Source organism: Anolis carolinensis, chromosome 2 (genome assembly GCF_035594765.1).
Source record: "Anolis carolinensis isolate JA03-04 chromosome 2, rAnoCar3.1.pri, whole genome shotgun sequence".
NCBI classification, from domain to species: domain Eukaryota; kingdom Metazoa; phylum Chordata; class Lepidosauria; order Squamata; family Dactyloidae; genus Anolis; species Anolis carolinensis.
The window spans coordinates 101679849-101694593 of record NC_085842.1 but is presented as its reverse complement, the minus strand read 5'-3'; the positions used below and the strand labels follow the sequence as shown (position 1 = coordinate 101694593).

The 14745-nt window shown below is 39.5% G+C and overlaps 1 protein-coding gene across 1 annotated transcript; it reads left to right on the top strand.

Annotated features, from left to right (window-relative positions):
• Window positions 1-7669: 7669 nt before the first annotated feature.
• wnt8a (Wnt family member 8A) lies at window positions 7670-14041 on the top strand. Its single transcript, XM_062970313.1, has 7 exons — window positions 7670-7765; window positions 7876-7909; window positions 8212-8350; window positions 11208-11329; window positions 11609-11618; window positions 11730-11872; window positions 13499-14041. The coding sequence occupies exons 1-7, from the start codon at window positions 7695-7697 to the stop codon at window positions 14039-14041; spliced, it is 1062 nt and encodes a 353-aa protein (XP_062826383.1). The 5' UTR covers window positions 7670-7694.
• Window positions 14042-14745: the final 704 nt, after the last annotated feature.

The following is a 14745-nucleotide window of genomic DNA, read 5'->3' as shown; positions in this document are numbered from 1 at the left end:
GCACAGTTGGAAAGTATTAAAAAAAAACCAGTTAAGTATGGCAACAAGTACTGACAAGTCCCAAAACTTCCCTCCTTATTGAAAGAGCCCATCATTTATTGAACACAGAAGAATATTTGACCTTAAAGCAACATAAAATGTAACTAAACGTAACAGTAGAGTCTCGCTTATCCAACATAAATGGGCCGACAGAACGATGGATAAGTGAAAATGTTGGATAATAAGGAGGGATTAAGGAAAGCCCATTAAACGTCAAATTACATTATGATTTTACAAATTAAGCACTAAAACCTCATGTTTTACAACAAGTCTGCCACTTGTTTGGAAATGTGGCAGCATTTGTGTTGTTGGGCGTGTTGGCCTGCTGTGCGTTGCTGTCTAGAGAAACAGCTGTGGATCCGGGTAGGATGATGGATGAGCGAAGGTTGGATAAGTGAGACTCTGCTGTACACCCAGGATCGTCCTGATCGCTGGGGAGATGATGGTGGCCCCAGCAGTTCCCACCCTTTCTACTCAGAATTGAAAACTTTCCATTTCACAAGGCCTTCTAGAATTGAAGTAAAGGTAAAATAGTGTTTTCCCCAAACCAATGCAACCAAGTTTTAAACAGATTTACACTGGGTTATTCTTAAGTTCTTATCACAAGCTCCACTGTTCAGTTGTGCATAGATGAATCTTCTGACCACAGGCTGCTCCAAACATAGCGGCTACTCCTCTGCCATGCAACAAATAGGGGCAGAGGTATGTTAAAATCTAATCAAGATGTAATCTTTTTAAAAAGCATTACAACATGTTGGTCTGCTCTTCCAGTTTATCTGCAACTCTACACAACATTCAACATAATCATTAATCCACACTTTGCCTGATATATTTATTTTGCTGACAACCTTCCAGATACAGTATCTCATGCTCATCATTGCAATGTCAAAATTAATCATGGCAGATCGATTCCATGCACAAAATCCTGGTGGGTTCAGTAGATCTCACTGCTCAATAAGATGCCTACCCGGTCACCTTTCATATCAGGGAGAGATAACATCATTACCATATTTAAATATCTGAAGAAACATCCTGTAGAAAACAGAGTGAGCATATTTTATGTTGCCTTAGAAACTAGAATATGAGCCAATGGATTTAGCGTTGTTAAAAAGTGATTTCATGTAAACATCTCAAGCTGTTTAACTGCTTGAGGAAAAGAACAAGCTAGTGCCTAGGCTTACACCAAATGAACTAAACTAGCAGCGGAACTTGACCTCACCCTGTTTATGTGCCTTCAAATCACCTGTCGACACATCTCACAGGGGGTTCTTAGGCAAGGAATACTCAGAGGTGGTTTCCCTTTTCCTTTCTTCAAAATATAGCCCATATACCTGGCATTCGATGACAGTCTCTCATCCAAGTACTAGCCAGGGTTGAGCTTACTTAGCCTCCAGCATCAGACGAGGTTGCCATAAGTCGACAGGCAACTTGAAGGCACAGGCACACACATCCTTTTATTTCACATGTAAACAACAACAGCTTGATTTCTCTCCTCCAGCAACATGTTAATGATCTATGGCATGATGTGCTGATATGAAATGGCACCTCTGCTTCCTGTGGTATTGTTGGTATCCTCTTGATCTTACAGTCCTAAGCAAGCTTAACCAATACATTTTTCATGTGTTTATTATAGAAAATAAATATTGTACAAGTGTTTCAACCAAAACTTGGTGATGGGGCAGTATAATTCATGCTTCTTGATGGTTGGAAACTACTTTAAAGGACTCTGCCAACTGAGGAGAATGGCTGGTGTGGGGAGGCTTAGTGGACTGGATAAGAGAATATTGCTGCTGCTCCCTTGCATCAATTGCCTGGATCACTAATCTCACAGGGGTTCCTGGAACCAACAGTCAAGATATGTGTCATTTATCCCTGTGAAGTAACAGGCAAAAGAGAATTGCTAGGAAGAAAGGCAACAATTCTATTTGCTATCAGCAACCAACTATTTTTCAATCCCTGGCTTCACACTGTTGTTAAACTCTTGTGCTGGCAGACTGCTGAATTGAAGGTAGGGTCGCTGACCTGAAGGTTGCCAGTTCAAAACCAACCCGGGGAGAGTGTGGATGAGCTCCCTGTGTCAGCTTCAGCTCCATGTGGGGACATGCAAGAAGCCTCCCACAAGAATAGTAAAACATCAAACATCCGGGCATCCCCTGAGCAACGTCTTTGCAGACAGCAAATTCTTTCACACCAGAAGCGACTTGCAGTTTCTCAAGTTGCTCCTGACACAAAAAAAACACTTCTTCATATAATAAAATAATGTTATATATTATAGGTAAAGGTAAAGATTTCCCCTGACGTTAAGTCCAGTCTGACTCTGGGAGTTGGTGCTCATCTCCATTTCAAAGCCAAAGAGCCGGCGTTGTCCGTAGACACCTCCAAGGTCATGTGGCCGGCATGACTGCATGGAGCGCCGTTACCTTCCCACCGGAGCAGTACCTATTGATCTACTCACATTGGCATGTTTTCAAACTGCTAGGTTGGCAGAAGCTGGAGCTAACAGCGGCCGCTCATGCCGCTCCCGGGGTTTGAACCTGGGACCTTTCAGTCTGCAAGTTCAGCAGCTCAGTGCTTTAACACACTTTGCCACCGGGGTTCCTTATTACATACAGTAGAGTCTCACTTATCCAACATAAACGGGCTGGCAGAACGTTGGATAAGCGAATATCTTGGATAATAAGGAGAGATTAAGGAGAAGCCCATTATACACCAAATTAGGTTATGATTTTACAAATTAAGCACCAAAACATCATGTTATACAACAAATCTGACAGAAAAAGTAGTTCAATATGCAGTAATGTGATGTAGTAATTACTGTATTTATGAATTTGGCACCAAAATATCACAATGTATTGAAAACATTGACTACAAAAATGTGTTGGATAATCCAGAACATTGGATAAGCGAATGTTGGATAAGTGAGACTCTACTGTATTATAATATAGTACTATTTCCCTAGCGCAGCTGAGGTCTTTTCCATCAACAGCGGAAGACTCTGCCACATTCCTAACTCAACAGCAAGGCTTAAGAGTCCCCTGTAAACAGGCCAACAGCCACCCAACAATAATGGAGGAGTGGAGAAAGTGTGGCCACCTCAAAATGACCCTCTGGCCTCCCAGACTAGGGAAAGCCATTGACCTTACTGGACTGCACTTGCCCTGCCTGCCAGCTCACCTATCTGTCTCTAGGTGGAAGAGGTAGAGCTTATTTTAAAATATTTCATGGCACATCTATATCACTATGCTCCTGGTCACACTCATTATTCAAGCTGACTCAATTGAAATTCTGCCTATGGGACTGCATCTAGTTCATGATTTTATAAGATATTATCAGAAATTGGGGACAAGAACATATTTAGACTGCACCAGTAGTTATGCTGGCTTGGGGATTTGGGAAGTTGCAGCCCAGAGAGAAAAAAACCTAGTTTCTATGTTCTGGATTCTATATGAACATTATTTTCAGATGAAAAGCCATCTTCCCATGAAGTGCTTTTCTTTCAAACAGATGCTTTTTCCTACGACTCCTTGGAAGGACAACTATCTTCCCAGGATGTTAATCATTAAGGGAGTGGCTCAAGGCAAAGTTTTGTCCTCCTTGCAGAAATAAATTCTCTTCTGGCGAAAGCTTCTGTGCTCATTATGAGGCATTTTGCATTCATTCCCTTCTCACTACACTCCTTGCCCTCCTACATTTTAATCCTCTGGTTCAAATGTTTGTTTGCAACTTTTCCAGACTGGCTCCAGGTTTCCTTTTCACATGATCTTAGGTGATGATAAGTTTCTACTATGGCTTGCTAATAAATTTGGAATCAGAGGAAAACTACCTTGACAAGGAAGGAGACTCGGGTCTGTTCCCTTTTTCTTATACAATAATATGGTATATCTCTGTGGAAAATTGGATAAACCTGGTAAAGGGGGAAAATAGGGAGGACAAGAACTCTCAGCATCCCCAGTTAACTTGGCAGCCATATTGGCTGGAGAATTATGGGAGATGTATTCCCAAATCATTTTTGACAATAGTTAAATGTTTCATGGTTACTAAAAAAAACCTGGCAGGGCAATAATTTATTTAATATTTTAGTACATAATATGAGAAGCTGCATATTCTGTTTAATGTGTATTCTACATTTCTTGGCAGCAAACATGTTTATTAGTCTTATTTATTCATTCCTTGTATTTATATAAAAAGTGTATTTTAATGAGCAAGAGACAGTAGACATGCCTTCATCTTTCTCCCAGCTTCATCCATACAACTTAACTTTAAGGTAGCTTAGAGTGCAGCTATACTGTACAATTAGTTTGGTGAAGCTCTAGCACTTTTTAGCAGAGGCCAAAGATCTTGTAAAACTACAGCTCCCATAATTCTATAGCATTGTGCCATGGCAGTTAAAAGTGGTATCAAACTTCATTAATACCACAGTGTAGATGCACTCTACATCTCAGAGCAATGCTTTGTTTGAGTGTGTGTGACTCAAGTTCATGATTCTATAGGGACTGAAACCTTGATTTCCTAGGATCCAGTCCAACACTGATTGCCATTAGCTTGGTGGGTAATCCTTGGGTGCATCTACACTGTTGAATTAATACGGTTTGATACCATTTCCCCTGCTGAGGCTCAATGCTGTGGAATGCTTTCCTTTTCCAAGTTCTTTTGTCTTCTCTGTCAAGGAGTGCTAGTGACTCAACTACAGTAGAGTCTCACTTATCCAACATTCGCTTATGCAACATTCTGGATTATCCAACACATTTTTGTAGTCAATGTTTTCAACACATCGTGATATTTTGGTGCTAAATTCGTAAATACAGTAATTACTACGTAGCATTACTGCATATTGAACTACTTTTTCTGTCAAATTTGTTGTATAACATGATGTTTTGGTGCTTAATTTGTAAAATCATAACCTAATTTGATGTTTAATAGGCTTCTCTTTAATCTCTCCTTATTATCCAACATATTTGCTTATCCAACGTTCTGCCGGCCCGTTTATGTTGGATAAGTGAGACTCTACTGTAATTATAAATCCCAAGATTCCATAGCATTGGGCCATGGCAGATAAAGTGGTGTCAAACTGCATTCATCCTACAGTTCAGATCCAGCCTTTGATAAGTCACTCTCACCCTCATCTGTCATCTGGAAAATGGGAATGCTGATTCAATACTAGTCAACTACTTCATAAATTTGTAGAGGAGATAAAGAGGAAAGTGAACGACTGCTTGCTATCAGCCTTAAATATAGAACAGGCACCCACTTAATCACAAGCAAAACTCCCAGCTGCCCAAACAGAAGAACAGATTTATAAGGTTTATATTATGCTAATTGAGTAGCAAGTTAACACATTAGAACACTAGCATAGTCCATCAAAAAAAGAAGAAGAAGAAGAAGAAGAAGAAGAAGAAGAAGAAGAAGAAGAACTTTAGGCTCCAAAATACTACTCCAGAAAAGCAGATTGTTGCAAATTTTTACAAATTGTTACTCTCAGACAAATTAATGCTGCCACATTACGTGGATGTTAGCCAATTGATTATTGCACTATACTTTGTTCCTGGCTAAACATGTATGGGCTTGTTCTCTAAGCTTCTCCAATCCTCAGGAATTGAACACCTAAAAGAATAATGCATTACGAGGTCAATGAATCAAGTTCTTTTTTAAACTTATTTTGGAAATATAATGATTGTTACTTTTGCCTTACATTTTTGGATGTCTCCATGCTGCTCAGGGTGAAGGCTAGTGGGCAGAGCTACTTTTTGGGATAGTTATAATGTACTACTTTTCCAAGTCGGAATACTGTGTACACTTATTGACTGCCATCCTTCCCAAGCCAATGCCTCTGTTATGACCATGCTATCTGTGGATGATAGGAGCTGTAGCCCAGTGCTTTTTATAGACATTATTTTAATTTTTTTGAAATTACTACAGTGTATATTTATTTGTACATTAAACAAACTTGTCATGGGCTGCATTGAGTACCAATGCTCAAACCACTACACTGTACCACCAGGCAAAATAATATGCTTATTCTTTGCTTGTACACCCAGGTCCTCACGATCATCTCAGGACAGTTATAGCATACAGATATACCTCAGTTAATAATGCGGAGATAGAAATAACATGGAAAGAGCACAAGCACAAACATAGGGCAAATCCCTCTTCCCAGAAACTCAGCTGACACTGGGTATGTCTACACTGTGGAAATGATGCAGTTTGATACCACTTGTACTGCCATAGCTCAATGACATGGAATCCTGAGGGTTGTAATTTGGCATTTTTATTTATTGTGTCAGAAGCAAACTAAGGGTACAAGTTGTAATGTATTTGAAAACACAAAACAAAGTTTTAAAAACTTGGCATTATGCTAAATGTCCTTTGACCAGTAGCTGGCCATTACTGCATGTGGCAGGGCTCAGGCTACATTGTAGCAGGTGGTCTGTGGTTTGCTCTTCTCCACACTCGTATGTTGTGGACTCCACTTTGTAGTCCCATTTTTTAAGGTTGGTTCCACATCTCATAGTGCCAGAGTGCAGTCTGTTCATCACCTTTCAAGTCGCCTAGTCTTCTATGTGCCCTGGAGGGAGTCTCTCATCCGGTGTCAGCCACTGATTGAAGTTCTGGGTTTTAGCCTGCCACTTTTGGACTCTCGCTTGCTGAGGTGTTCCTGCGTGTATCTCTGTAGATCTTAGAAAACTATTTCTTGATTTAAGAAATATTTGATTTAAGTAATTTGGTGAGCCACCAGCACTCTTTGGTAGAGAAAACTAAAAATCATGTAAAACTACAAATCCCAGGGTTTCATGACACTGAGCCATGGTGGTTAAAGTGCTGTTGGACCACATTAATTCTACAGTGTAGATGCACCTACTGATGCTTATTTATCCTCTTATATGTTCCCAGTGCACCAAGCAGGTCAGACTCGGCTGCCCACTTCTCCCCAGGGGAGGAGAGATCTCAACGATTGCCCAATCTTCCTGCAATCTCTCCCAACAGCCAGTGGCACTTGAGTGACATGAAGAGTTTAAGCCTGGAAGATGGTCTGCATATTCCTCCCAGATCACCAACATTTCAGCCTGATAGCCAGGGAGTGCCAGGAAAGCCAAAGTGGAGAGAGGGAGGGAGAGAGAGAGACCTTGATGAAGGCTTGGGTGTTTGTTTGTTTTCCAGGAGAAAGCAAGTGCACCTCCTCTAAAAGCAAAGCACTCCCTTAATAGAATTAAAAGTTATCTATTGTTAGGCAAGTTTGCGCTTCTTCAGGATCACTATAGAAATTCAGATGGGGGAGGACTCCTTCCCTTTTGAAGTGCATCATCAACCGGTTTCCTTTGGCTATCTTGTCAGCCATTGGATCAGAAGCTCTTTCATCATTGGGTGTGAAATGAATAGGGTTTCCTGCTGTTCAGGAGTCCACCTTATAAATAACTGAGATGGGTGCTACTTCAACTGTCTGTATTCGAGTATCCAGCGAAGTGGGATCTCTGGCTCTGGAGAAGAGGCTGCCATAATACATTTATGGTCCTCTAAAGTGACACAAGACTTTTTCTTTTTTGCCAAGATTTGTAGAGAGTCTAGTTCTCTTTGTTTTGGGCGAAACCATTTAGTCTGTTTGCCTGTGTGTATGTGGGGCAGAGAGACTCTGAAGCCAGTTAGTGGAAGACAGATTCACTATGAAGGGAAGCATCTTTATCATCCTTATCACTATTGGGATATACAGCGGCATTTTCAACACTTCAGCATGGTAGGAGTTCAATCCTCTTTGCCACCAATCATGCTGGTGTGTTGTTATTGTTGTTTTTAAGTATGCTATCCTGACAGGTATTTTATTGCATTTTCTTCCCTCTCCTACAGGTCTGTGAACAACTTTCTCATGACAGGACCCAAGGTAATTATTTCATTCATTGCTTCCCTGGGTGTTTTAATAGCTTTTCACTATAGTTTTTAAAAACTTTGTGGCCATGCTGGCTGAGGGATTCTGGAAGTTATCCATAAAAGTAACTTCTCCAAACTTCTGCTTTTGGCATAATATGCTATCATGATTAAGTGCGTCTATCAATATGCTTGTAAGTGTTTTGATGCCTCCTCTATTCTGCAGAATATGGGTAACTGGATATAAATGGTGTTCCGAGGTATGTCATGGTTTCTGGGAAATTTAATGTTTTTTATTTTTATTTTGGTCTAAAAAAGGCATATTTGACATACTCTACTAGCGTGGCTGCTGGTGCTCATCTTGGGATTGAAGAATGTAAATTCCAGTTTGCCTGGGAACGCTGGAATTGTCCAGAGAGTGCGCTTCAACTTTCCACGCACTATAAGCTTAGGAGTGGTAAGTGGATTTGAGTACACTCTTTCCTATTGACAGGCTGCTTGATTTGAGTAATAAGTGATGTATATAATTATAATATGTTCAACCTTGGCATGTGTAACTAGACCCAGAGCTTACCTTGTGTCAGTACTATACCTTGGTTTCTGCTTCCAGTGCTAAGTAGGGGGGAGAGAGAATAGATCAAAATGCACTCTAAGTAAATGCAAATTTATTATTTGCTGCATTTCTTCTGCTCTTGAACTAAAGAAGTTAGGATGTCATGTAAAGTTATTTCCTCCTTCTATCCTCACAAAAATAATATTAACCTATCCACTGAGATCTTTGGTTGAGCAAAGATTTGAACCTGGATGATGATGATGATGATGATGATTTTATTTTTGTACCCTGCCTCCATCTCCCTGAAGGGACTTGGGACGGCTTACATGGGGCCAAGCCCGAACGATACAGTTTAAAATGTAATTATATAAAAATGCAATTCAACAATGTGAGACAGAATAAAACAACAACATAACAATATATTAAAAGGCATATATAAAAATTGACCTTTTTAGTCCTAGGCCAACAGTTCAAGTACTATCCTATGTTGGCTTTCCCTTTTCTGTTAGAGAAATAGTTGCTACTCCGTTTAGAAGATTCAGCACGGTGTAGTGGTTTGAGCATTAGGCTACAATTCTAAAGACCAGGATTTGAATCCTTCCTTGGTCATGGAAACCCACTGGGTGACCTTGGGAATACTCTCTCAGCCTCAGAAGAAAGCAATGGCAAAACCTGGCTGAACAAATCTTGCCAAAACAAAACAACCAGAAACCTTGTGATAGGGTCTCCACAGGTTGGAATGACTTGAAGGCACACAATAAACCACACTTCAGGGGGATTAATGGAAGCAGCCCCAGACCAAAAGGTTTCTTTCCAGACAGACTTGCACCTCCTCTGTCTTCTCTCCTTAGTAAAAATAAATAAATGACTATTTGCTTGAAAAATATAGACATGGATCCCATTGTTAATTCTGACTATAGTAGACCCATCGAATCAACGGAATACACATAATATATGGCCATTGACTCTATAATCTACTCTATTTGGAACTAACCACAGGATTTAGGCTTTTCTGATTATTAAAAAAGCTTTAAAGTTTTCAGAACAATAAGTAGCCACACTCAGCTTAACAATCACACAATGTGGTCCTATGTGTGGCTATTCAGAAATAATCCCCATTCATTTCATGGAGTCATAGTCCCAGAGAAGTGGAATTGCCAGCCATAATAAATATTAATATCTGGTGCTTTGCTTCTCCTACAAATGTTTATAATAACCATGCTAAAGTAATTTTCAAAAAATTAGTATGATATCCCTGGAAGATCTCAGAGCAACAAAAGTCAAGGGTATAATAGTTTCACTAGTCAGCTGAGTTGTAAAGTTATGGTCATATTTTGTTCTTATGTTAAATTGTCTTTGATTCATGTGGGTATAACCTATGATACTCTTTTGGTAGTGATTCACAAACCATGTGCTGTACATGCAATAAATTGACAAAATGTTTAGCACAAAATATTGTAAATCAACAGACATGTTTCAGGAAATTATTTGCAAAAAAATAAACTAACCGAGCACTCCTAAACATGATTATTTTTTAAGACGTAGTCTTTTATTAAATTTGCAAAAGAACTTCAGCCTGCAGTCTCATCATATTGCCAACTGTGTGTTGTTTGTACATGGCTATTAAGGGACAACACTTTCACCAACAACACTGTTTGATCTCTTCATCGTCCAAGCCTATGCTTAAAACACTGGCACAAGTCTCTATGAAAGGGGGAGCAATTGTAGATTGTGGCATTCATTGATAATATATCTGCTTTTTCAACTAGAGTTCCTTTAAAGTTTTCTCTCCTAAGAAAAAAATGAATATGTGTTCTTCACTTTCAAGTAAAGTATGTGCTTTCAAGTCTCCTGTTGACTTATGGTGACCCTGTGAATTTCATAGGATTTCCTTGGGCTAGGAATATTCAAAGTGGTTTTGCCAGTTCCTTTCTCTGAAATGTAGCCTACAGCACATTATATTCATTGGCAGTCTCCATTCAAGTACAGTAGAGTCTCACTTATTCAACATAAACGGGCCGGCAGATTGTTGGATAAGCGAATATGTTGGATAATAAGGAGGCATTAAGGAAAAGCCTATTAAACATCAAATTAGGTTATGATTTTACAAATTAAGCACCAAAACATCATTTTAGACAACAAATTTGGCAGAAAAAGTAGTTCAATATGTAGTAATGCTATGTAGTAATTACTGTATTTATGAATTTAGCACCAAAATATCACGATATATTGAAAACATTGACTCCAAAAATGTGTTGGATAATCCAGAACGTTGGATAAGTGAAACTCTACTGTACTAACCAGAGATCACCCTGCTTAGCTTACAAGACCAGACAGAATCTGGTGCCTTTCAGCTATTTAGGGCTTAGGTAACATACATCTGAAACATTTTAATTTCCCTAATGCATTCATTATATGAGTTCAGCTCATTCCCCCCCCCCCCACACACACACCCTATATTTTGTTATGGTGTTCTTCCCCATACCTTCGTAGGTAGGTAGGTAGATAGGTAGGAAGGGGAAGGGGAAGAGAAGGGAAGAGTAGCTTTAAATATATTCTATTCTGCTACATGGCTGAATACCTCTGCAGAACCTTTGTCATGAGAATGAATTGCCTTCTACTGTTATAAAACTTCCATTAGAGAAGGGACTGAGAATATAAAGGACCATACTGACGAAGGAATGCAGAAGGCTTTTAAGACTATTATTGCTTATTATTGCCTGTACTGCTCCTGATATTTGCAGTGTCTGTTTTCTTCCAGCAACCAGGGAGACCTCTTTTGTTCATGCCATCAGCTCAGCTGGAGTCATGTACACACTTGCCAGGAACTGCAGCATGGGTGATTTTGAAAGTTGTAGCTGCGATAGCTCAAGAAATGGACATGTGGGTGAGCATGCATCTTTCTTGAGATAGCATCTGAGTAGAATGAAGGTGTTCAATTGCATTATAACGTTGACACTTAAATGTGACAAAATTTCAGTAGTAATGAAGTTGCTCTTTCTGGGGGCCAGTCCTGGTTCCTGTTACCACGGGTATAATCAAATCTAAAGCACAGATTAATCTAGCCTCAGATGTATGTAATTTCTTTGAATCACAAAAATTGTAATTGAAAGGTACTTCCTAATTCTACACAACAGGCATAGATACATATTCCTTTACCAGTCTAAAAACCGCCCACCCTGTTTCTTTTGTGATTTCTGCCCACACCAAGATCTACTTCAAATGTTTCAGGCCAGAACAAATGACCAGTGCTGCGTTTTTTGTTTTTGTTTTTTTTCTCCAGGGGGAAAAGGATGGATTTGGGGTGGCTGCAGTGACAATGTGGAGTTTGCTGAAAAAATTTCAAAACACTTTGTGGATGCTTTGGAGACAGGACATGATACTAGAGCTTTAATGAATTTGCACAATAATGAAGCCGGGCGGCTGGTAAGTCAGAAATACTTCTTTGGGAACTGGTCTGTGTTCATAGAGATGCTTCAGGACTGTCCCTTCAGGCATTTTCTCCTCTAAATGACCTATCTCTTTGACTTCTTGGCCTTGTCTGGGTTAGGACAACTTGCTCAACTTGAATGAGGGCAGAATTACCTTATCAGGCATTTATCAAACCTTGGTAACATTGATCATACCTAACATTTATCAAACCTGATCAGGCTTTGAATGTAACATTTGGCTTAGCAAACAAATGTTACATTCAGAAATGAAGATGGTTTAACTAAATACACTGAACTAGAGAGTATCTCCTAAATTGCTTTGAAACAACTGTCTTTCAATACTTTATCTGTCATTGGCCGTTAAAGTAGAATTCATTTCATTTTGATGTCAGTGTACAAAACAGGAATTTACAGAAACTAATTAAGAATGAAGTAATTATAGCCTGGCTTTCTAGTCTGCTTTCTGAATGGTGTAGGGATTTGAACCCTAGTCTCCACAATCCTAGTCAAATGCTCAAACCACTGCACACGCTGCCCTGCTACTTCATTTATTGATTTTAGATATATCTTTATAATGTTTTTATGTGTATAAAATTTTCTTATGCATTGCAATAGTGTATTGTGATTTCTATTGAGATGGATGTGCGTCTTTTGGAGGGAGTGTATAAATATTTTAAATAATATTAAATATACAAATACTGTCCTGGGGTCCATGACAGCAAGGTGAGACAAAAGATAATCAGCATTACAGTGCTCTATGCCTGGTCACTTCCCCCCGCCCCTGAAAATAGTCTATACGAATTCATGTTTAAAAAAAAGTTCAATTATACTGGCCCTCCATATCCACAAATTCTGCACCCATTGATTTGTATGGCTTGAACATATATATGAGTTTCACTTATCCAACACTCACTTATCCAACGTCCTGGATTATCCAACGCATTTTTGTAGTCAGTGTTTTCAATACATCATGATATTTTGGTGCTAAATTCGTAAATACAGTAATTACTACATAGCATTACTGCATATTTAACTACTTTCTCTGTCAAATTTGTTGTATAACATGATGTTTTGGTGCTTAATTTGTAAAATCATAACCTAATTTGATGTTTAATAGGCTTTTCCTTAATCCCTCCTTATTATCCAACATATTCGCTTATTCAACATTCTGCCGGCCTGTTTATGTTGGATAAGTGAGACTCTACTGTATATATGTATTCAAAGGCAAACCTTGATTTTTCTTATTTCATATAATTTATTATTTATTTATTTGCCATATTTATATCCCGACCTTCTCAGCCATGAAGGGGACTCAGAGGCACCATTTTACTTTGCTATTGCATATTATGAGACTGGAGTATTGATGGATTTTGGTATCCACAGGGACATCAAACCCCAATGGATACCAAGGACCCACGGTATTGAGATCACATAATTGTAATGAAACTCCAGTATATAAAACCATATAGATGGTAACTATTTGCCATCTCTGAAAGAGCAAACTAGACTTCCAAGTTAAACAATTTTTTTCTCACTAATTTTTCACATGATTTCATAAATGAGAATGTTTTGTATTCTGATTTCTTGGTGTTACTAACTGCTCTTCTCCTTATCACCCAAGGCTGTGAAATCAACCATGAAGCGAACGTGTAAATGTCATGGGGTATCTGGGAGCTGCAACATCCAAACCTGTTGGCTTCAGCTTGCAGACTTCCGAGAAATTGGAAGTTATCTGAAAACCAAATATGATCAGGCTCAGAAGCTAGAGATGGACAAGAACAGGATAAGAGCAGGGAACAGCGCAGAGAGTCGGGGAGCCAAAAACGAGGCCTTTGGCTCTGTGCCATCCACAAATCTTGTGTTCTTGGAGGACTCTCCTGACTACTGCACCATCAATGTCAGCCTGGGCCTTCGGGGCACGGAGGGGCGGGAATGCCTGCAGGGTGGCAAGAAGCGGAGTTGTAAGAAAGTCTGTTTGGACTGTGGGCTGAAAATAGAGGAAACGAGGACAGAGGTTGTCTCCAGCTGCAACTGCAAGTTCCTCTGGTGTTGTACAGTGAAATGTCAGCAATGCAAACAAGTAGTCACCAAGTATTATTGCTCCAGATCCGAGAGCTTTTCTTCCAATAACATCCGGAAGCGAAACAGGGCACCCAGGAGATAAAAGCAGCAACTCTGTAACCGTTACCTAAGACTGTCTTCCAGCAGACTGATCCAGAAGGTCTTCCTGTAAATATTGTGTGTTTGTAAATGTTTGTTCCTCACATTGCAGGATTTTCTGAATATCCAGAAAAGCTTTATATATTGAATCCTGATTATCTGATATTCTGGACAGTTCATTTCCCCCATTTTTCTGATTCTTTCTCATAAACATAATCTAATCTGCTTCAAATCCCTCATTCTCTACTTTCACACTGTTTAGACATAGAATGGGGAAATGTAGCCCTCCAGATGTTGGACTGCATCTTCCAGCATTTTTCACTATTGATTTTGCTGGTTAGGGATGTTGGAATGTGGAGCACCACATTGGCCACTTTGCACAATTATGGGAATGTATTGTTCAGACTGATATCTGGGATATGTAGATACTGTAGTTTCATATTTCTTTGGTGCTTTAAAAATAACTAATGCATTATAGCACAACCCCTAGATTCACAGAGGCTATGCTTCTAGCCTTTGCATAACTATGCAAAATTGTGGATAATACCAAACCCTACTGAAAAGTGTCGTATTTACTCTAATCTGATGTTCACCTTTTTTGGCTAAACGACCTTGCCAAAATTGGAGCCAAAGCAAAAGGGGAAGCTGCTTCAGGGGCACCTGGAGCTCCTATTTGAGGGACATCTTCTGTAATTAAATGGCCAGGGC